Here is a 20,998-nt window from a genome sequence, read left to right on the forward strand (position 1 = left end):
CTCCAACATGAGTCGATATGCTGCATCTCACATCAAGCCTGAAGGCGCTGGAGACTCGAGGCCAACTGCACTTCAAATTATTCGCGACGAAGGACTTGAAAACAAACTTGCCGGAAAAGTGGTTGTTATTACCGGTGCAACTTCTGGGATTGGCCTTGAGACAGCACGAGCATTGTCTGCTACAGGCGCCACGCTTTTTTTGACTGCTCGGGACTTGCCAAAGGCCAAGACCTGCCTTCATGGGATATTAGAGTCTGATCTAGTGTCTCTAGTCGAGATGGACAATACTTCGATTGCGAGCGTCCGAAATGCAGCAGCTACCATTCTGGAGAAATCAAACGGCCTAGTTAATATACTAATCAACAACGCCGGCATAATGGGAATTACCAATTTGACGCTCACAGAAGATCAGCACGAAATTCATTTTGCTGTGAACTATCTTTCCCATTTCCTCCTTTTCCAGCTTCTTAGGCCGGCATTGCTAGCCAGCGCAACATCCGATTTCAGTTCCAGGGTCGTCAACGTTTCTTCCTCTGCTCATCGCGCCGGTAACCTTGATCACTTGGTTAACGATAATTTTGAAGAGGGAAAGTACGATCATGAAGTTGCCTATGCAAATTCCAAACTTGCCAATGTGTACATGGCCAACGAAATTGATCGTCGCTATGGGCACAAGGGCCTTCATGCGACCAGTCTCCACCCCGGTGGTATAAACACGAACATCTCCAGGCACATAGGCCCCGAATTTGTTGCGCAAATTATGACGAACCCGGAAGTTCTCAAAATCTTGAAAAGTGCAGAGCAAGGAGCTGCGACTACAGTGATCGCCGCAATCGGTAAAGATTGGGAAGGGAAAGGGGGGAAATATCTAGAGAATTGTGAGGAAGCCAAACGTGGCCCAGATGACAATAACGTCTTTGGTGTTGGATGGGTTCGTCAGACCTATAATTCTGAGACCGAAGGACGCCTGTGGAGAGACTCTCTGAAAGTTCTGGGAATGAGCACTTGAGCGATGATACATGACAATTGAGGTGTTTGCACGTGAAATACCGAATAACTAAGAGACCATTTGACAATTGAACTCCCAAACGTTGCCTTATTTTATTTCACTTTTATCTTTAAAGAAAGGAAAGCATCAATTCATTACTATACTGGCCTACTAAAAAACCGAGACATCAATGATATATCAATTGACATATATTAACCCTAACTACGAAAACGGCCCAGCGCTTAGGTACATCAATTAATGTGCTGTTTCAACATAGGATGAACGTTAACCGGCGTCGTCGTACTCCGAACTCACACGATATCCTCGAATACAAAATATACTACAAAAGAGTCTATATAATTTTATTGTGGAACATTTTCACACTTTGCAGGTATCAGCTAGCTAGGGTCGTGAGGCCAGGGACATAGGTAACATTCAATGTTGTACTTCATTACTTTCGAATTATTAAATATTTACTTGCCATGTTCCCGGCAACACATATCAGCAATAATTGTGTCGACTGATACGGAAACTAATTACAAAGGTCGGTAAAAAGTGTAACTAACAGTGGCTTCTAACATATAGACTTTACATGAATATTCAGGCAATATCTTACTAAATTGATACTAGGTGTGAATGAGAATATGGTTGCAGTGGGAAATATTCCGTGTCGCCAACTATGAACCCAAAGAACGGATGGCAGCTATTCTTTCAGGGTAGGTAAATCTTCAATGTTGTCCAACAGGTGATCACCAATTGATGTATATGTAAGGTACATTCTAACATCATATCGAGTTACAGCAGGGTGTGACGATGTATGGAGTAAAAATATAGACACAATATCTTCAATGCCGCACATTTATTAGTTCAAGAGCCGACGGTAATAAGAATCGCAACCTCTTTCTCTAGTAACACAATCAAACGGAGAAAAATGAATCCTGTATCCAAGCTCAACTATGGTAACAAGTATAGCATTTTGCCTAAAGATGAAATTAATACAAGTCTGAGGCATACTATCCTGTCTTTGAGGGTGCTACCGGTTATTATCAGAGTAAGTCAATGTTAACTTGAAATACACAAATTTGCTATATTCCCAGATTTCCTCAATTGAGACCAGTCGCTTGTTCTCTCAACACTTATAAAGACCATATATAAGCTTGCTTTCGACAACTTGTTTTCAGGTATTACAAACTCCTCCTAGGAGTTTGTTACAATGCAATCAGTGAAATCTTATTCAGATATTGATTTAGGCCATAAGAGGCTAATATATGCCCGCGTATCTAGGCTATGAACTAAACAATGAACATAATTCCAAAACCCTTTTGTTTTTTTGTTTTTTTGTTTTTTTGTGTTTTTTTTTTTCAAAGCAACCGAGTATTTCAATGAGCAACGACTGTCGCTATCACATACAGTTAGACTCAAAAAAGGAAGCCCACGCCCACCAGCCATAGATATTATCAAGCAACGCTAGCGGTTGACACTAAGCTCGTGGTTCAGCTAGGAGGGGATCCTCCACCCGAGCCGCTATCTTCGTTAGCAATACCTCCTGACGAAGTCAGATAAGCAGCAGGGGTGATGGAAGAATCCTCCGAAGAATCAATGGCAAGCGAAATCCAGGCAAAAATGCCGTCAGACACATCATCGTCATTTAAATAGACATATTCTACAAACGGATCAATGTCGTCGGCCTCTTGAAGAAGAATATCGTCGCTTGAATTTTCGGTCAATTCTTGTGTATTGTCTGCGTACGGTGTAGTTTCTTCGACATTAGTGATAAGGTCTTGATCAAAAAAGATCTGCCCAACACTGGATGCGTGAGCGGTATAGAGCCCGGACACAGTATCGTTCGCAAGACGGACGGTTTCGTTGATAGCATGGGCAAGAACTTTGACCTCAGTTAGCACAGCTGGACGTGACATTGTAAACGTAATTTTTACCATGAATATGTGTCGCACGACCTGTATAGTGTCCAGGGAAGATTGTTTCAAATTTGATAACACCGTCTTCATCAGTCTGCTGTATACCTCTAAGGAAGGTTTTATTGATATTCGTTGCGTCATCGTAATTTCCATTTCCGTTGGCTACGACACCTGAATAAACTCCCTAGAAGAAGTTAGCTATGATACCTAATGGGGCGACATTATCTTACTGTAGAGTTGCAATGCCATATTTCAACGAATGAACTAGGCACCGGCTCACACGTAGTCGAATCGACCAGTTGCACGTCCAGGAAGAGTGGAACACCGGGCTGGTCTTCTACGACATCTTCACGGATGAGCTCTCCGGACACATCTTCGAAGAGTCAATATACCACCTAAAACATTTAATAATTTTAGGACACTTACAATAGGGCCCTTGGGTCACATCAGGCGTCAGAATACAAGTTGCGTTAGACGAGAACAGCACGTCTGGGTCAGTTTGAAAGTCAACATCGAGAGTTGAATGGTGGCTGGTGTTCAAGGAGCCGAGGTCACGGTCCACAAGATTTGGTGTACCTATAGACTTTTATTAGAAATTTGGATATTTGCGTTGGTTTATGGTAACAATGGCCGTGTGCTCACTCCTCCTGATCGCTTTCTGTCGGCGAAGTTGCTGAACAGCAAGGTCTCGGCGCATGGCATTCTTTGACTCGAAGCCCCGAGCACTGAGAGTATCGGCGCATTGAGACAGACCACGTCTGTTCTTCAGGGCTGCAGCACGCTCAATGGCTTCCGTCTTAACGTCATGGCCTGGGTGTGCTTGCACCAAGGCAGCCTGTCCAATGGCCAGACACCAAAGAAAGGTTTTCAAGTTCACCATTTTTATACTGAGTTTGATTCAGGAAAAGAAAAATCAGTCTTGTGTGTTAATCTAACTAATAACATAAGTAACGAAGTAAAGCAGCCTCTTTATACAATTTCCAAGCCTGTTCTGTTGCCTTACAGGTGCTATCTGTACCTGGAGGGAAAACATCGAGCTGACGCGTTTGGTGCAAATACCTCATCATTACTTACGTGGCATAAATGTCGATCCCAGATGCATATGTAACTTAATTTGATTCTTCCTCGAGTAGGGTAACAGCAGTGTGTGGTTTAATTGAAATCGACGCAATATGATTGGACTCTATGGGAAGCAACGGGGCAACGCTAGTAATTAAGCTAATGTCTGTGGCTTGACGCTGATAAAAGAGATCGAATTCATCCGACGGGCCCACAGGCATCCCAGGGCTCATCTTGCCAAAAATACTAGTACGTAGTAGTAGTAGTACTCAAACGTTGACTAATGGTGGCCCCATTTGATTGCAAAACCCCGTACGTTGCTTGATGCTTGGCAAACAATGCGTTGGCGGTTTTCGCGGACATGATCTACGAAGGTGTTTACGGTTAGTCGCAATACAGTGATGTCTATTGTACCTTGGCTTTATCCTCGGTTCAATGAAACCGAATAGTATTCTTCAACTGGCGGCGTCCACTTTCTCTCCTAGTTACTGTCCTCTGTTAAAGTATGCCATTCTAGGCGATTCCGTATGAGAGCGAGCTTTACGTTTGTACCTAGCGCAGAAACTCGGCCCACGGGACTTGGCCGTCGAAATTCTGCCATTTCAAATTCGATATTGAGGTGTAGTTTATAACTTCATGATGGTTGACAAGGTGGCGTCTCCCTTGCCAAGCCTGAAAGCGGAATTCTTGGCACCGCGGCATGTCGGAACTACTGGTTAGTCTTTCTTGGCGTTTATGAGCGTCGTAAGCCGCCGGGAAATGACCGCGCACATGAAGGCAGTGTAAAAATGGGCCTGTTTCAAGGGTCTAGACTTACATCATCGAAGGTTAAAGCTGCTAATCCTTGGACGAATTCCACGGTACCGTGTTTTTGCTCTGTAAAAAGAACCTGATACAACTACCAAGTGCAATTCCTTTTTGTCTCAACTTTTCAAGAGATTTCTTTCCCTTTCCCACTGGGAACCTGTCTTTTCGGTAGCCTTAAAAGGAGTATAGTAGTCATCAGAAGCCTATTTAGGCGTGTTTTGCAACCCTTGTGAGAAAGTTTTATAGTTTTACGCCTCCTGTCCCCTACTCCGTGCTCCGTAGTCTACTGTTTAGTGTAGAAAAGGGGGTTTCAGCAAAGGATCAGCTGTTCACATAGGCGTCGCATGATGTCGGTATCACTTTAGATGAATAGTATAGTATATGTTGTACTTTAATTTATTCTCTGGCATAGTTATGGACAATACATTAACATGTACGGAGTAAATTCACTTGGATTTGCTATACCTCTAAGATATACACTAACCAGAGACCTCATAGGTCTAGAAAAGCCAATAGAGAACTTATTCCATATAACTTAGTCAGAAACTTATTTTAATACGCTAGTTCCCCTAACGTGATTAATAACGTTAATGATCGTCGCAAACCCTGGCCTTAGAGTTAACGTTTGACGATTCCTTGATATAACTATAGATCATCCAGTGCCTGCTCCTATATTACTATCATCAGACTTCTTGAAGGAATGTTTGTATATTTCAATACATATTATAACTTTCAAGTTACTCTTAATGATAAAAGGTAATATTAAAGGTTATATCTACAGCAAAGTAGCTAATTAACAATTACCCCTAACATGATTGTATACAAGGTATAATCTTTTGAACCGAATGCATCAGATGATGCTGGACCCAGCACAACCAATTAATAGATAATATCCGTGGCTGCAGCCCACCACTTCGTCCATTTTCTCGTAATTCCAAATAATCATGCAGGGAACGACATTCCGCATAGCTGCCCACAAGCTGGTAATGAACCTAGCTCGACATGTCGCATAAATGTCAAAGATGATCTCTCGAGCTACAACTATAGTCAACCAAGTGCAATGCTCCGGTTGTTTTTCTTCTTTCTCCCATTGCTAATCATAATGCAAATATTAATTCCGCGCCAAGCATTGCGGTTAAAAGAAATGATGTGCCAGATCTGCTGATTGTCTGCCTTGTCGGTGTCTGCTACTCCGTACTAGGACCCATGAACTTCAAAGGCGTGAAGGCTTAAAGAAACATTTGAAGCACCACGAGGCCAACGTGGTAATCTCACCGTGATGGAAGTTATAGCGCAACGAGCCAGCCAAGTCTGACTGGATGAAACAACTACCCCATAATATATTTTCAAAATTTTCAAACTTTGTCAGAGTGGATTAAAGAATAATAGATTAGTTATTATTATTATCGCTTAATATCGGTACCACCGCTGACACTGAAGATGGGTCTGAAAAAACAATAGATTTGCTCTCACTGCAAAGTTATCTTTAATTGTTTTCCTCTCTAATGGATAATCTTCTTCTAAAAAGTGGTCGTAGGTACTTCAACGCTAATAAAGATGATCTTGCTCGTGAAACTCTTGAGCTACAGCTTTGGCCTCACGTCGGAAGCAATTCAAGCAGCTCGCGATCGCTCATCATCTAATCAGGCTGCTTCTGCGGACAACGCCGATTGTTCGTTAAGACTCGCGGAGAAATCGAATTTCCAGGGATCGCAGACTTGATGTACCCGCATTTGAACAAAATAGTAGCCCAGGCTATTGAATGAACAGGCCACGGGGATACGTGAGAAGGTTCAAAGCGCCGGAAAATGGGATAACGACTATATGGACCGAAGGGCCCACGCTTTCTACATAAGACATATCTTTTTATATCTTATCATGGGATATCTAACCAGAGAGTAGGAGGCTGAACATCCGGCCACTTCCTTGTCTGTATCTCCTGAAAACCGTGCACCTCTGAAGTCGCGGTTCAACGATCCGAATCGCCCGGCAAATAGTGGATCACTACTAGCTGCACTACTGGGTGGTGGCCATATTCCTATCCCCGGGGTTGAGAAGATATTGACTGCTACAAGAGACCAGATCGGTATCAATCATCTTGTAGGGGGTCGATCTTCCCAAACCCCACAAGTGATACCCTAGCTGGTGGCTATAGAAAACGGGGCGTCAAGAAAGTCACACAGCAAGATATGTTGTATCTATTGATCTTCAACCTACCCATCCAGGAAAAGCTTCAAAGTCGGTTACGCAGATCGAGAACATCGTGAAACAGAGTGATCCGTCTGGCGCTTCTTGGCGGAATTGAATGATCTCATTACATGCCATGTCTGCAATATGCTGAGATATCGGAACATACAAGGAGCCCGTGTATTGTTTTATATATTTTGTCCATTTGAAGCGTTATTTTGAGAATAGAAGCATTGCTATGGGCAGGTCCAAGGTTTAGTAGTCCGATCATTGTTTTAGCCCCTTAGATCAACATCGAAGATAGTTTGGGTGTATGTGTACAAAAACCATATATTTTGTCAAGTTTCGGGATCTTGGCGCCTTTCCCTCTTCTCCTCAAGCCCGAATAGCAAGCAAAGCCCGGCATTTGACAGCTTGTCCTCGTACAATTCTAAACATAACAAATTTAAAATAAAATAAAATAAAAAACAAAACACCTTCTTTCACATGCTTTCTATATGTCCATCACGAGGATCCTGCGGGTGGTGCTTGATAGGATGGCGGCGCGGTTTGATTTGGCTGAGTCACGACAGTAGGGCGCGGTCCCTGGTTCTTGTCTTTGCCCCCCTTAGAGGCAGAAAGTAGTCCAAATGCGAGACACATGATTGTTGCTTGGTTGATGAGCTGGAATTGAAAAGTATGCGGTTACGCAAAAGGCCAAGGAATTGAAGGTTTCGAGGAGTCTGCTTAAGTTAGTCTAGAAACAGTTCTTTCCTCGGTCAAAGAACTTACCCAGTAGTGTCAGTGGCAGACAAGGAATTATTTGGCGAGTGGTTTTAGATAGAATCATTTATCGTAGACACCGCGCCCTTTTATCCTTGACTTAAGCCTACATGTAGAAGCGCAATATATTGTTTTTAAGGTTCCGCATTAGGATAACGACGCTACGCCAACGCAATGGGGCGGGGGGGCCAAGTGCAAAGCAGCAGAACTCCACAGTAACTAATCTGTGACAAGACATGATCTACAGCATGAGAATTCGGTTGATCCGTAAGACTTCGTGGAAATATTTTTTTACTATTCACTACTCGGTACTCTAATTGTTCCATATATATTATTCTTTCGCCTCACGTAGAGAAGTCTTATAGCGTAGCCATCATACAGGGTCCAATTTGGCTTTACTATACTCCATACATATGTACTGAAGTGCTAATCCAATTAGTGTTGATATTGGCCATACGTGCGTGTTGAACAAAAGTAGGAGCCGTACAACGAAATATAGTAACGGAAAGACCACAGTTGCTAGGCGTTCAGATCCTATCAGGGAAATCTTCGACTTAAGGCGTTGCAAATTCGTAAATGCATTTATTTTAATGCTGTTAGTATCTCTAAGCAAAACTCACATATTTTCCATACAATAAAATGCACGTTCTAAGCCGCATATATGTAGACTCTCCCTTAATCACGTCGTTGACTTTCACATCAAACTCTGCCTTTTCAAGTAAGTCGATTTCTGTCGTTTACGAAAGCGCGTCCATCATTCCAGTGGTGGTAAAACATATTTTGGCGACAACTATCGACCTTCTCAATCCTTCCTTATCATCTTCCAGGTCTTTGGGGGGGGGTGGGGGGGGGGGTATAAATCCTATGTAAGGTCACACAACGTAGCAATCGTCAGCAACAAGTCTTGTGTGATCGCTAGATCTGACTAGTGTTGTAGAACTTGTATACTATCAATGATAAAATGCAAATATCGCGGTAGCTGTCGGGGGCTAGGTTTGTGGTGGTCTCACGGCGTCTTTGACATTACTGATGTCTTCAGCAATACTCGGGTTAGTGATTCTAGCAAAGTGTTGTTCCACCCTTCAAGGACTGGACAGCTTTAACATATTTGAATTAATACGAATTTTATCTCTCTGTTTATATTGATTAGAGGTGTATTTCTCATACTACGCCGTGTGTATCGCCTTCCAATCGAGAACGAGGGCTAGTCCGACGTATATTTCATTTTTATTTCTTTGTCTTTGAATTCAGTGGACAACATTTCCACTTTTTCTACGCCTTCTCGTGATGTTTCTATAGTTTCTTTTCAAAATGTTGGAAGAGGGCGGCCAGAACGACCCTCCAGCGAAAGTAGACAATTCCGAAGCATATACAACATAGAATGTGCATCGAAACATCTTAGCTTATCATCTTACCTATATATGTAAAGAGAGAAAGAAAGAAAGTGATGTGTAGTCGCAAACTGTTCTCAAAGTCAAATAATTCTAATTCTAAATCTAAACCGGTATGGTATGTTCATTTTATCAGGTCAAGTAAGAAAACCAATACCCAGCTTTCAGACTCAAAGCCATTGTCCTGACAGATCGCAATATCTAGATCGCAATATCTATACATGCAGTCTTAATTCATACAGATTTTAGATACTTAAGTGATATCCAGAAACTATATAGACTATATTTCTTCCATGGTCAACTAACACAAGCGAGTGCTTTGTAGCCAAAGTCATTTAGAACATTAGAACATAGTTTATCAATTAAACTCAAGCACTAGCTCCTTTATTCCTATGATCTCGGCTTGTCCGTCGAACCATATAGCTTTCCACTTCATGCAAGCCTTTGCACTCGTCTTCGAATCTCTGATCCACGTCTATACCAAGCTTCCGCTCTAAATCCAGCACCTCCCTACTCCACGCCTCGTTATCAATTTTAAACACCTCGAGATCAACAAACCCCAGTTTGCTATACAGATAGTGCGCCTCTGCTGAGGCAACCAAGAAAGTAGGTCTTCCTTCAGCATCGCTTCTTTCTAGGACAGTTGAAAGCAATTTTGCACCAATTCCTTTGCGCTGGTGTACCGGGTCGACCATAATGTGTTTAACATCTTCAGGCGTTAATTACCATTAAGCCCAGTCCTCGAAGGGGGGCTTTCAATGAGTGAAAACTTACAAAAGTGTTCTTCTCCCCTAGCTGTACCCTGATAGCATGCCTCCATCTCGTCCTCCCGCTCATTGAATTTTTTCCATAAGTCTTTTAGGTGATCCTTTGGAGCGTATAATGATACCACTGACTGGCTCAGGTGGGCCTGGTTTAATTGTGCCAATGGCTGTTCAGGTTCTGGCTGTTTAGGCTCTGCTACTTTTGGTACTATTTGATAACGAATAAATCCCATAATTTGGCCGGTCGTCGTGTCGACGGCAACCAGAAAGATATTTTTATGATTCCGCAATGCTGATTCTGTTGACTTCGGAATTATATCCCTCGGGTGAGTGCAAAGGAAGCCAGCATAGAACACATGATATTTCTCGATGGCTTTGTAGTGAACTTCAGCAATGGAAACGGCGTCCTCTAGAGTTGCTGGCCGAACATCGATAGGCCCCATTTTTGCCGTTAATCTCGTCTTCTGGTATATTGGAGGAAGAATTGGCAGCTTATCAAAGCAGTGTTGTTTGTAATGTTGTCCTCAACAAGCATATCTTGATGACCAATTCTTAAAATGTTGCCTGTTTGTGCGGCGACTGGCTCCACATTCATAACCTGACCAATAAGGTATCACATATTGATGTTTAAGAAACGTCTCTCGTTTCCATACAAGTCGTGACTACTTTGTGTTTTGAGACCAATATGCGAAATCGTAAATTTCTAAAATTGAAACTGAAATTTGTATTGGAGGCCTTTCGCGTGTTAATATTGAACTACTACGTAATGAATTGATTGATTTGAGCGCAAGATCAATATATACAAACCCACACGCATTAGATGTGGCTGTATGACAATCGATGCCACACAAACGTCAATGTTGCACCAATTATCAATTGACAATTACTGTATTAAAGGTACATGTGAAAATACACAGCTGTTAATTGATGTTCCTCTTTTGCGAGGAATACGCGGGGAAATAAGGTTATTGTCCGCGAACGGCGTCAGAAATAACATTCCCGCCATCTCCGTTGTGTACATTATTGGCCCACGGAGAGCTAGAAATGTCCGCCGCACTTATTATTATTCGCGGCGATCTTGTGCTGCGAATTAGGGGATACTTGGGATATCTTACAGCCATCCATTCACTCTTAACAATTTCAGCTGCAAGTGGAAAGACGAGTTTTTGGAGGATGAATTTGATAATCGAATTGTTACTGTTTAAGGGGACATCAGGGGAGTATACGTGATGAAATATCATCTTCGAAACCAGGAACAACAACACACAAGCAGAAAGACAAAAAAAAACATGCAGTAAGTTCGGTAAAGCAGTTACAAAAATAAAGAAGCATAAATAAAGCACAGAGTATTGAAAACTTCACATAGGGCACATCAAATCTAAATACTTGCGGTATTGTCAGAATATATGTACTGGAAACATCAATTTGAATATTTAAATCTATGTTCTATAAACGTTCAGGGTTGTTCAACTGAAAAAATAGCTGGTCCCATTTCACAGTCTCTGTATTTATATGTAATGTGGAGCAAAAGTCATGGATCGGAGACATCATAAAAACGCGTTATATATTTAAAGAAAGCCTTGGACAGCGCGTGATACACCCCCCAAGTTCTCAAAAAGATGCCAATGACCCGTTTGGGGCAAAACTTCAACCGTGCATCTAGGGATGGTGGACTTGTACTTCTCGCATAGCGCTGGGGGAGAAACTTTGTCCTCGTCACCGGTGATGATAAGAGTCTCAGCATCCACTTGGTTGATATCAAGTGTATTTGTGGCACCTGCAAGGGCAGTGCATGCCTTTGCATAGCCCTCTGGGTCCTGGCCCAATAAGGAAAGTCGAACTGCTGTCAACGCAACAGCGTTATTCTTTTTGGTATTGTCCGAGGTGCCGGCAGTAGTTACCGCGTCAACAACTGCAGACATGCCTTGTGATCGTACTGTCGCCGCGCGTGCGTACGAGCCTTGGCTGGCGGCAACTGGCAGAGGCGAAGGAGGAGGGCCAACTAGGATGAGTTTGCTGACTTTTCCCGGGTTTGCGAGAACAAAAGCTAGTGCGACGAGACAGCCCATGGAGTGTGCGACAAGCGTGATCCCTGATGACAGGTTGGCATGCTGAACAACGTCCTTTATATCCTCTGCAAACGACGAAATACTCAGAACGCTGAGCGGTGACGTAGGTGACAGCCCATGTCCTTCTAGGTCGAACAAATGAAGCGAATAAGTTTCTGCCAGTTTGTTCGCTGAGACTAGTGGCGTCCAGTAGTCCACTGTTCCACCAAGACCGTGAACAAAAACAATAGGGGGGCCGTCGTTGCGACCGAGGTGTTTGTAATTCAACAGTTTCCCACCAATATCCACTAGTCCGGTGCCATTGATCGATTTAGACCAATTTGTCAGGTGAATGTGTGATTGTTTCTGTATCCTGTTTACGGTCGTATTGACCGCCGACTGAGATGCGATACGGTTTCGGAGTGTGCCCAAACCGGAGACTGAGACGGCGACTTCGTCTCCAGGCTTTAAGAAGACAGGTGGAGTTTTCCCAATACCAACACCGGCGGGCTATAAATAGAGTTAGCATTATTTCGAGGGATAAGAGCAAAGAAAAAGGCAATCTCACAGTTCCGGTGGCAATAACATCACCGGGCTGCAGCGTCTGGCCTTCGGAAATCGTCTTGATCAGCGTAGGGATCGAAAAAATCAAATCGTCCGTCGTCGCATCCTGGCGAAGTTCACCATTGACATGTGTTTTGACCTGCAGTTTCTTCGGTAAATACGACGCAGGAACAGCGAGGGGGCCCTGTGGGCCAGTTAGCCTGTCTTGTCTTCAAAGCGGATATTACATGCCTTTCCGGGGACATACAATTGGGCAATATGTGTCCGGCGACTTTCCGATGAAAAACTGCTTGTGGTCTCTCTGGCGCTCTCGCGCGGTCATGTCATTGACAATGGTGTATCCCCAGACATGATCCAGCGCATCCGCTTCGGTGATGCGATACCCCGGCTTTCCAATGATCACACCGATTTCACCCTCGTAGTCCGCTGTCTGGGTGAACTCTGCATGCGGGTAGATGTCCTCCCCCGTGGCGATGATTGAGGTTGCTCGTTTAGTGAAGATGACTGGACAAGAGGGCTGATCGACCTTGTCGGAGCTGTCATATCCCGACTGGTTGAACTCCTTTGCATGCTCGGAGTAGTTCTTCCCCACCGCCAGAATATCGCGACCGTCGATCGGGGGGAGGATTTTGACTTTCGATAGTGGCAGGGGTTCCTCGCCTCTAGAGGCAACGATATTATGTTCGCCTGCTTCAATCACTTGGTAAAGCGTTGAGATCGGCGTGCCAGAGACGAATGACAGCGGGTGGATGGTGTCGCTGGCCTCGTCATAGTGGCCAATGCGCGACACCCCAGTGCTGACTGCATTACTGGCGAGAAAAGCAATATAATTAGTGAGGGAAGACATTTTGATATCTCTCCGTCTTTTTGTTTAGATAGCGATCTACGTCTGCACAGCGGGAAGTTTCACTGGCCACCCACTGCCCCCGGCGGCGCAACAGCAGTTATTATATAGTCTTGCAATGACGGTGCAACCGTCGAAAATATTTGGTTGGAAAGCCGGATAGTGGATAACAGTAGATGATCCCCGCGCTCCCCGTGGACCGCGATGTCCGCCATCTCCGTCTCCACTGTTCTTCTCGTGTTCCACGCCTCGACAGCGCCGCACGAGCTTAGGGCTTGGTGACACGCTAGGAAGACGGGATAATGATGGACATGGACATGCACCGACTTGTTGTACTAGACGTCTAGCTTATGGTTAGCATCCTAGCAGCATCGTTTCCGGCCCAAGTGGGACCCATTTTTGGTAAAGCAGAGCTGCACTGCAGATGGAATTCTCCTTTTTAAAACGATGAATACGTATAAGACGACCGAGGATCCCTTCAGCCCTCTGTTCCCTCCTCCGGTCTGAAAAGGTGTAGCTCCAACACTTGAAACTTGCAGGTGAACGTCCGGATATGCCAGACCAAATTGCCAAGATGGCGTCCAACGGGGACAGCTCCAAGATTGAAGACCTCGAAAAGCTCAGAACGGCCGGAGGGCACATTGACAGCAGAGGACAGCCGTCTCTGCCTATTGTCCACCGACGCCTAGCCAATCCCTCGCCACTAGGGCTTCTCTCTTTCGCAACGGGTACGTCTACTGATTTCTGGGCTCGGTGATGGTTGCGAGGATCGATAGTGACGATGATATTGGAGAGCAGGTATCTTCCTGATCTCCATCTTTGGGGTTCAGGCGCGAGGACTCACGACACCCAATCTCTTGATCAGTGTTTTGATCTTCTTCGGCGGCGTCTGCCAATTCATCGCAGGCATTGCGGAAATTGTTGCCGGAAACACGGTCAGTAACTCGGAAAACCTTGCAAAATATTGCTGATGACTTGACAATACAGTTCGGGGCCACTGTCTTCCCCTCTTATGGCGCGTTTAACCTCTCGTACGCCATGATCTATCTTCCTGGCTCTGGTATCATGGCCGCCTACACCGACAGCACAACAGGGGCCATCAGTCCGGAATTCAACCAGGCGCTCGCCATGTACGTATGGGCGTGGTTCATCCTCACGGTAATCTTCACCATTGCGGCAATGCGCAGCTCTTGGATCCTGTTTCTCGACTTATTCTTCCTGGACATCATGTTGATCCTGCTGGCGGCCGGGTTCATGGTGAACAGCCAGACAGTGCTTACTGCTGCGTACTCGTTTGGATTCATTGTCGCCTTCCTGAGCTGTAAGATTGTCCCTTGTCATCTTTGTCAACAAACACAAGCTCACGAAATCCCGACAGATTGGGCAGGGTGTGCTGGCCTGTGGGCGGATGGCATTACCCCGATCGACCTCCCGACATTCGCCATGTACAAGGAGGACTAAGTTCGCAAACGGGCTGCTCTGGAGGGGTGAATATGAGTGTAGGTTCCAATAGAACGATATGGCTAGTAGTATCCGAGATGCAGCGCTAGCCACCATGCAAGGACATGGCAGAGTCTGGCGAGACCGAGTATTATATTACATATGTAGGTATTGTGATTTTCATAGATGTAATGAACCCTAAGATAATGTAGCATCTTATTTAATAAATCGTGATATTAACACTGACGCACGAAAACACAATATTCACCAAAAGAAATTGGATTTTTTTAGCCAACACTAACCATATCATAATTTTATTACCGTATGATAATCACTTATGATGGAGCCACATAACTATACCCTAATTTTGGGATTTTCGACTTAAATATGCTTATCATTACTAGTATTACTATATTGATTGGGGGCTCCCAAGGAATGTATACTCAGCAACGCCCCATGTTCCACACGCAAAATTCGATGCATAACCCTATACTCTCTCTTTCTCTCTCTTTCGCGCTCTCTCTCTTCAGTTTCTCCCAATTATGATCTGATCCCAAGATCCCAATAATAACACTAAAATCAATCTGACCCCGCCGGACAAGCAAGGAGCGAGGCTCCACTGCGGCCCGTTTCCCACTAACCAACCTGGCCCGTTCTTTCCGTCCTCTCTCCATCTCCATCCATCCTCTGCATACAACATCCGGATGCCTTTCTCCCTTCCTGCAAAACGCCCTGCTTCAGACTTTCAGTCCCACGCTGCTCTGTAGCAGCTTGCACTACTCACAATGCCGACCCCCAAACGGCGAATGCCCATCAGTTGCGAGCCGTGCCGTGGGAGGAAGATTCGCTGTCTCCGCGCCAAGGACTCGGCTGGCTGCTGCGAGACGTGCATTCGTCGCGGCATTCCCCCTTCGCAGTGCGTATTCCTGGGCTACCATCACCACTATCTTCAGCCTGCTGGCGAGCGCTCCAGCGACGACCCAAGCAACGGCGAACTGCTCGCGCGAATTCGCGACCTCGAACACCTCGTCCGCGGCCAGGCTGCCAACTCTCCCAGCCCGCCCATCCCAAGTGTCCACAATGGCCTCACGCCCAGTACGCAGGCCAGCAGCAGTCTAGGTCCCGGCAGTAACGGCTACAAGAGCGAGACCGAAGAGTCTGCGATGCCTGCGCAGCTAACCCCGCCTATGTATGAGTCGTCACGCCCTCAGCATGCCTCCTACGGGACCCTGTCCATGTCGGACCGTGGCCATGTCCAGTTCAACCCGCATGGGTCGCAGTGGAGCTCTGTATTGAAGGACGACTCTACCACTGTGGCCTCGGTTGCCAATTTCGAGTACGACGATGACGAAAGTGCTGCTGATTTCCCATTCAACTTGGCTGCGTGCACCAAGCCCGAGGACCTTCTCGCGGCGCTGCCGCCTGTGCGCCAGTGTGATGCATTGAAAAACGCATATTTTGACGTCTTTGCGCCGGTGAGCCCTAATTTTAACTATATATATAGAACCCACTGCGTATGTTGATATTCTGCTGCTTAGCTATTCCATATCCTCCACAACCCAACTTTCCACAAGGAATATATCTCTTTTCAAAAAGAGCCCGAATCAGCCCCGCTCTCTTGGCTAGCTCTTTTATACGTTATTCTCAGCATCTCAGTTACCGCGCTCGATGACAACGACCCCATTCTCCACGATCTCGGTCGCAAAAAGACTAGCGGCCAAAACGCTTCGGTGCTGATGCTTCGGTATAGAAATGCCGCCATGCAGTGCCTTTCCGCCGACCGGTATCTTTTCAGGCATAATATGTACACGATCCAGGCTCTAGTCTTGTTGATATATGGCATTAACCACACACACGGTAAAACTTGGGCGCTCCTCGGTGTTGCGTACAATATCGCTACCGCGTTGGGGTGCCATATCGATCCTGCGCATTTCACCACCCTCAGTGCTATACAATGCGAAGAGCGTCGCCGCTGTTGGGCAGGTCTGATGATGCTATACACAATTCAAAACATTAGCATGGGCAATTTTGAACAGCGGCATATCAAGGCCGACGTTCAACTTCCTGCCAATATCAACGATGAGGATCTCACAGACCTAGAAGTAAGCGACAACTCCCACAGCATCGCTTCAATATCTGTTGATGCGCCAACACAAATGTCTTATGTTCTTTTCAAATTTCGGCTGTATCATTTGTGTTCAAAAGTTTGCAACCAGATATTTGGACCTACACACCCGACGTACTCAGCAGTCCTTCAGTGCGATGCTGAAATAGCTGCCGAACAAGACTCTTGGACTGACCGATATCTCACCGAGTCGCAAACCGGAAATATATTGACATATCACCATGTTCATTTGAATATTCTCTACGGCTATTCTCATCAGATGTCTTTGCTGTTGCACCGGCCTGTGCTCTTGAACCGTTCATCCGCCGGATACACTGACGATGAGGTGAAACGTTCTCGGGTCCAGTGTCTCAAAAGCGCTCGTGGGTTGCTGGGATTGCAACAGATGTTCCATGAATCTGCCCAATTCCAGCCATATAGATGGTACAGTCTAGGCTTGGGTAGTTTCTACGCCTTCCATGCTGCTATCATTTTGGTCACCCTTCTCCCAGAGGTGAAGGACGAGGTCGAGTATGTAGAGAACCGACGACTTCTTGAAGTATCGCTTTCCATTTTCGAGCAGACGAGAAATCGTAGTCGAATGTGCGCCAAAGCAGCCCCAATTCTACGGCATCTTCTGTAAGAAAATCCCCATGCCTCCGAAGGATAGAACAGAGAATGGGAACTAATTGTCTATACAGTTTCCCGACCCCGCCGTTGTCATTCGGTAGCTCCTCTACTGAAAGTATACAGCCAAACGCACCACCCATGCCCGTCCCCGATTATCCGACTCAAATGGAGGTCCTTATGACCCAGTTGCAGCCTCAACAATGGCTCAGCCAGCCATCAATGAGCTGGGATGGGTGGGACCTGCTTTTTACCGATCGCGGTGCTCCCCAACCTGAAAACGTGACATGAATGGTGCTTTTCTAGCTTTTATACTAGTTTCGCCAAAAATATTTTTGAAGTGATCGTTGTGAAAGCGGCCATTATACCGAGAATGCGAGGAAACCATAAAACTCCTGTGTATGCGAAGGATGACCTTTCACTGCCACGCGCACACTTTATATTTTCGGAAATCGGAAGTCGGAAATCGGCACCGTCCAGCCAGTACTGGTATTCAGCCTTTGCGGGGTTGTCGAGATCCAGCATCAAGATGACAGAAGATAGGAAAACTTGCCCCTTGCACAGTCGACGGATATGCTCGAACCACACGGCCATTGGATGGAACAGTCGGAGGTTTGGAATTCTGCGGGTCGGACAGAAGTCCGACGCTGCAACAATAACATCTCCACAACTGCGATTGGGTGCGAAGAACCCCTCGGCCATCTAGTTTGTGTTCATTTTGCGGGGGAAGTCTTTGCGGTATTTAGGACAACTCCTAATAGGTCACCTCAACGTGTCATGCATGCATGTGGATAGTCATCAGCAATGAAACTAGCAGAAACTTTGGGCATCCCGGCCATTGAACGATTCCAGGCGACCTGGTGACTACTTTAAATCAACCTATTCCTCGCTTAGTATGCCGCTTTTCATCATTATGTCAAGGACGGCCCTGTTCCCAGCAAGCCTGATCACTCGTAATCATGATAACGAAAAACTCTTCAACCTTTGAGCACATTCATGTGAAGGAGCTTCACCCTACCTTTGGTGCAGAAATAAGTGGTGTCGACTTTTCAGTTCCAGTCGCTGATGAGATATTCCGTGACATTCTGGCTGCTGTGACACTAGTATGTTGTCCCCCTTCTGCGCCTCGAGTATTTACGTGTCTGATCCATCTCACCAGTATGGAGTCGTCGTGTTTCGAAAAACTAGTCTCAACGATGATAGCCATGTCGCATTTGCTAGACAGTTTGGACGCCTGGACGACGTCAAGCCTTACGTCAAAGCTGGACGGCCAAACCGGCTCAAACACGACGAGCTTTTTGACGTTAGCAATGTTGAGATGGACGGCTCATTGCTGGACCCGGAAAGCCCAAGAGGCCAAGCTGGCAAAGGGAATGGTCTTTTCCACGTCGATTCCAGTTTTAATCCACGACGAGCGGGATACTCGCTGCTACTAGCTCATGAGCTCCCTCCCCCAGGGGCTGGGACTGGTGGCCAAACGGCATTTGCAGACACACGAACAGCGTTTGCCGATTTATCATCCAACATTAAAGAATCGCTCCTGAAAAATGACTATGTGGCAGCACATTCAATCCACCATTCCCGCAAACTTGCAGCACCGGACTTCTTTGCTGATATGAATCCTCTCGACCACCCAATGGGGCGACACAAACTTGTCCAGCGACACGAAGCATCGGGCAGGATGAATTTGTATATTGCGGCGCACATACATCACATCGAAGGGCTAAGTGAGACCGAATCTGCCGACCTACTGCGCAATCTATTCACCCATGCATCCCAGGACAAATATGTGATGGAAGTCCAGTGGCATAACCCGGGCGATTTGGTTATTTGGGACAATACCTGCACAATGCACCGAGCTGTGGGAGGTTCATTTTTGCGCAAGTACAAGCGCGACATGAGGCGGGCGACTGTGCACGATAAAAGTTCTTACGCGTGGGGATTGAATGAACATACCGATGAAAGACAAGGCCTGCCATAGGACTCAGCCTCAGTCTCGAGGTTCTATTATATAGTGCATTGGATAATATTGCTTCTAAGCACCTTACTGAAGACACTCTATCGCAGATAACAATTCATAACTATCCCGCCCAGTTTAATAGTATCAAAATATCCTAGTCTACATGTCGTGCCTTTTTGGTTTTCCATAAGCGCGTCTCGGCGACAACTACAGGCATTCTCCGTTAGCAATAGAAGTAAGCGCTAACTAGTTAATTAGTTATCTTGTGACTATACGAGCGGGACAACTCTTTTTCCGTCAGCTGTTTGATTTCAACATCACACAATAACACAGTCGTTGGTCATCATATAAATTCAGCCCAGTGATTCCATTCAGAGGCCTTTTTAAAGATTTTGCATCTTATCAAGACAGACAGTAGCGCCGGGAACGCCAACAAATATCAGGCCACATCTGCCGTTCCATAACCGAACGACAGCAGATCATCACCATGTCGTTTCTTCCCTCTGCCGAGAATGGCTACCTACCGTACACACTCCTTCTTGTGCGTATTTCTCCATAGCGAATGTCGAGTTATACAAGAATTGCCAAGAGATGCGGCCAGAAGTCATGCGAAAAGATACGCTAATCTGACATCCATGAAAGTAGACAAGCTTGATGGCCCTAGTGCATTCGATCGTCACATACACAAATCCACTTTCGGCATTGAAGCAGTTCTCCGGCCCATCCGCACCACCGCCTACGCCGCTAACGGCGCATATTTATGGCGTAAAGAATGTGTACTCGGGTCTCATTCGTCTATACGCGGCATATCATATTTACAACCGAGAACTATATGATCTTGCTCTTGTCACTTATATCGGTGTTCTCGGGCTGTACAGCTCTGAATTATTCCTTTGGCGGACTTCCCGTATGCGAGAGACTATATCATCGTTTTTTATATCCGGCGGAATGATCTTCTGGATGCTGAGCCAAAGAGGTTGGTATTTGAATAACTAAGAAGTGGGTGGAGAGTTGTTCGAAACGGCGGTAGTAGCCTCTTTTGAGAGTTGGTATTGAAATCTGTCATTGTTTGGAGGTTTAATATATCCACTTACGCCCTGACAGTATGTTTGATTAAGGAATCTGAAATTAATGTTAAAGATATATACAACCGGCTCGATTCCAGATGTCCTCTTTCTCTATTCGTAAGAATGACCGAAACGTACACCCTAAAACTCGTTTAATTGAGCCCTGCCTCGATGATTCCCTGACCATTACCAGGTAGGCTCCAAAAGTTTATCACATCAAGCCAAGCTTTCTCGACAAGACGTTTCTAGTAGCCCTTTGATCTTTCCATGCTATTGCAAAATCATTGATACTATAATCTCTCAATCCACATAGCACAGCAGCATATGACAGCTGACATCGTCCAATACGAATTATTGGATTATTAGTTTAGAATGGCCTTTCTTCATCGCGGCGCTAATGTTAGAGATAATCTTTCCGCAGGCATAGTTTCTCCAGTTGTTAAGAATAAACCTCAGATAATATGTAC

At 45.5% G+C, this 20,998-nt stretch overlaps 6 protein-coding genes across 6 annotated transcripts; 3 read left to right on the forward strand and 3 right to left on the reverse strand.

Moving 5' to 3' along the window:
- Positions 1–7: 7 nt before the first annotated feature.
- TRUGW13939_02518 (uncharacterized protein) lies at positions 8–1,009 on the forward strand (the record flags this gene model as incomplete). Its single annotated transcript, XM_035485711.1, has 1 exon — positions 8–1,009. The coding sequence occupies one exon, from the start codon at positions 8–10 to the stop codon at positions 1,007–1,009; it is 1,002 nt and encodes a 333-aa protein (XP_035341604.1).
- Positions 1,010–2,481: 1,472 nt separating this feature from the next.
- Positions 2,482–3,787, reverse strand: TRUGW13939_02519 (uncharacterized protein; the record flags this gene model as incomplete). The annotated part of the gene is made up of 5 exons (XM_035485712.1): positions 2,482–2,873; positions 2,926–3,091; positions 3,138–3,280; positions 3,334–3,483; positions 3,550–3,787. 5 exons carry the CDS (start codon positions 3,785–3,787, stop codon positions 2,482–2,484), a joined length of 1,089 nt encoding a protein of 362 aa, XP_035341605.1.
- Positions 3,788–9,481: 5,694 nt separating this feature from the next.
- On the reverse strand, positions 9,482–10,320 carry TRUGW13939_02520 (uncharacterized protein; the record flags this gene model as incomplete). The annotated part of the gene is made up of 2 exons (XM_035485713.1): positions 9,482–9,822; positions 9,888–10,320. 2 exons carry the CDS (start codon positions 10,318–10,320, stop codon positions 9,482–9,484), a joined length of 774 nt encoding a protein of 257 aa, XP_035341606.1.
- Positions 10,321–11,445: 1,125 nt separating this feature from the next.
- On the reverse strand, positions 11,446–13,336 carry TRUGW13939_02521 (uncharacterized protein; the record flags this gene model as incomplete). The annotated part of the gene is made up of 3 exons (XM_035485714.1): positions 11,446–12,435; positions 12,494–12,673; positions 12,737–13,336. 3 exons carry the CDS (start codon positions 13,334–13,336, stop codon positions 11,446–11,448), a joined length of 1,770 nt encoding a protein of 589 aa, XP_035341607.1.
- Positions 13,337–13,874: 538 nt separating this feature from the next.
- On the forward strand, positions 13,875–14,794 carry TRUGW13939_02522 (uncharacterized protein; the record flags this gene model as incomplete). Its single annotated transcript, XM_035485715.1, has 4 exons — positions 13,875–14,061; positions 14,132–14,268; positions 14,321–14,654; positions 14,712–14,794. Coding segments are annotated over 4 exons (741 nt in total), but the record flags the coding sequence as incomplete, so codon positions are not given.
- A 764-nt stretch (positions 14,795–15,558) lies between these two features.
- On the forward strand, positions 15,559–19,485 carry TRUGW13939_02523 (uncharacterized protein; the record flags this gene model as incomplete). The annotated part of the gene is made up of 7 exons (XM_035485716.1): positions 15,559–16,248; positions 16,312–17,516; positions 17,579–17,740; positions 17,811–18,184; positions 18,357–18,397; positions 18,494–18,607; positions 18,664–19,485. 7 exons carry the CDS (start codon positions 15,559–15,561, stop codon positions 19,483–19,485), a joined length of 3,408 nt encoding a protein of 1,135 aa, XP_035341609.1.
- Between the last annotated feature and the right edge of the window lie 1,513 nt (positions 19,486–20,998).

This window comes from Talaromyces rugulosus, chromosome II (assembly GCF_013368755.1).
Source record: "Talaromyces rugulosus chromosome II, complete sequence".
NCBI classification, from domain to species: Eukaryota; Fungi; Ascomycota; class Eurotiomycetes; order Eurotiales; family Trichocomaceae; genus Talaromyces; species Talaromyces rugulosus.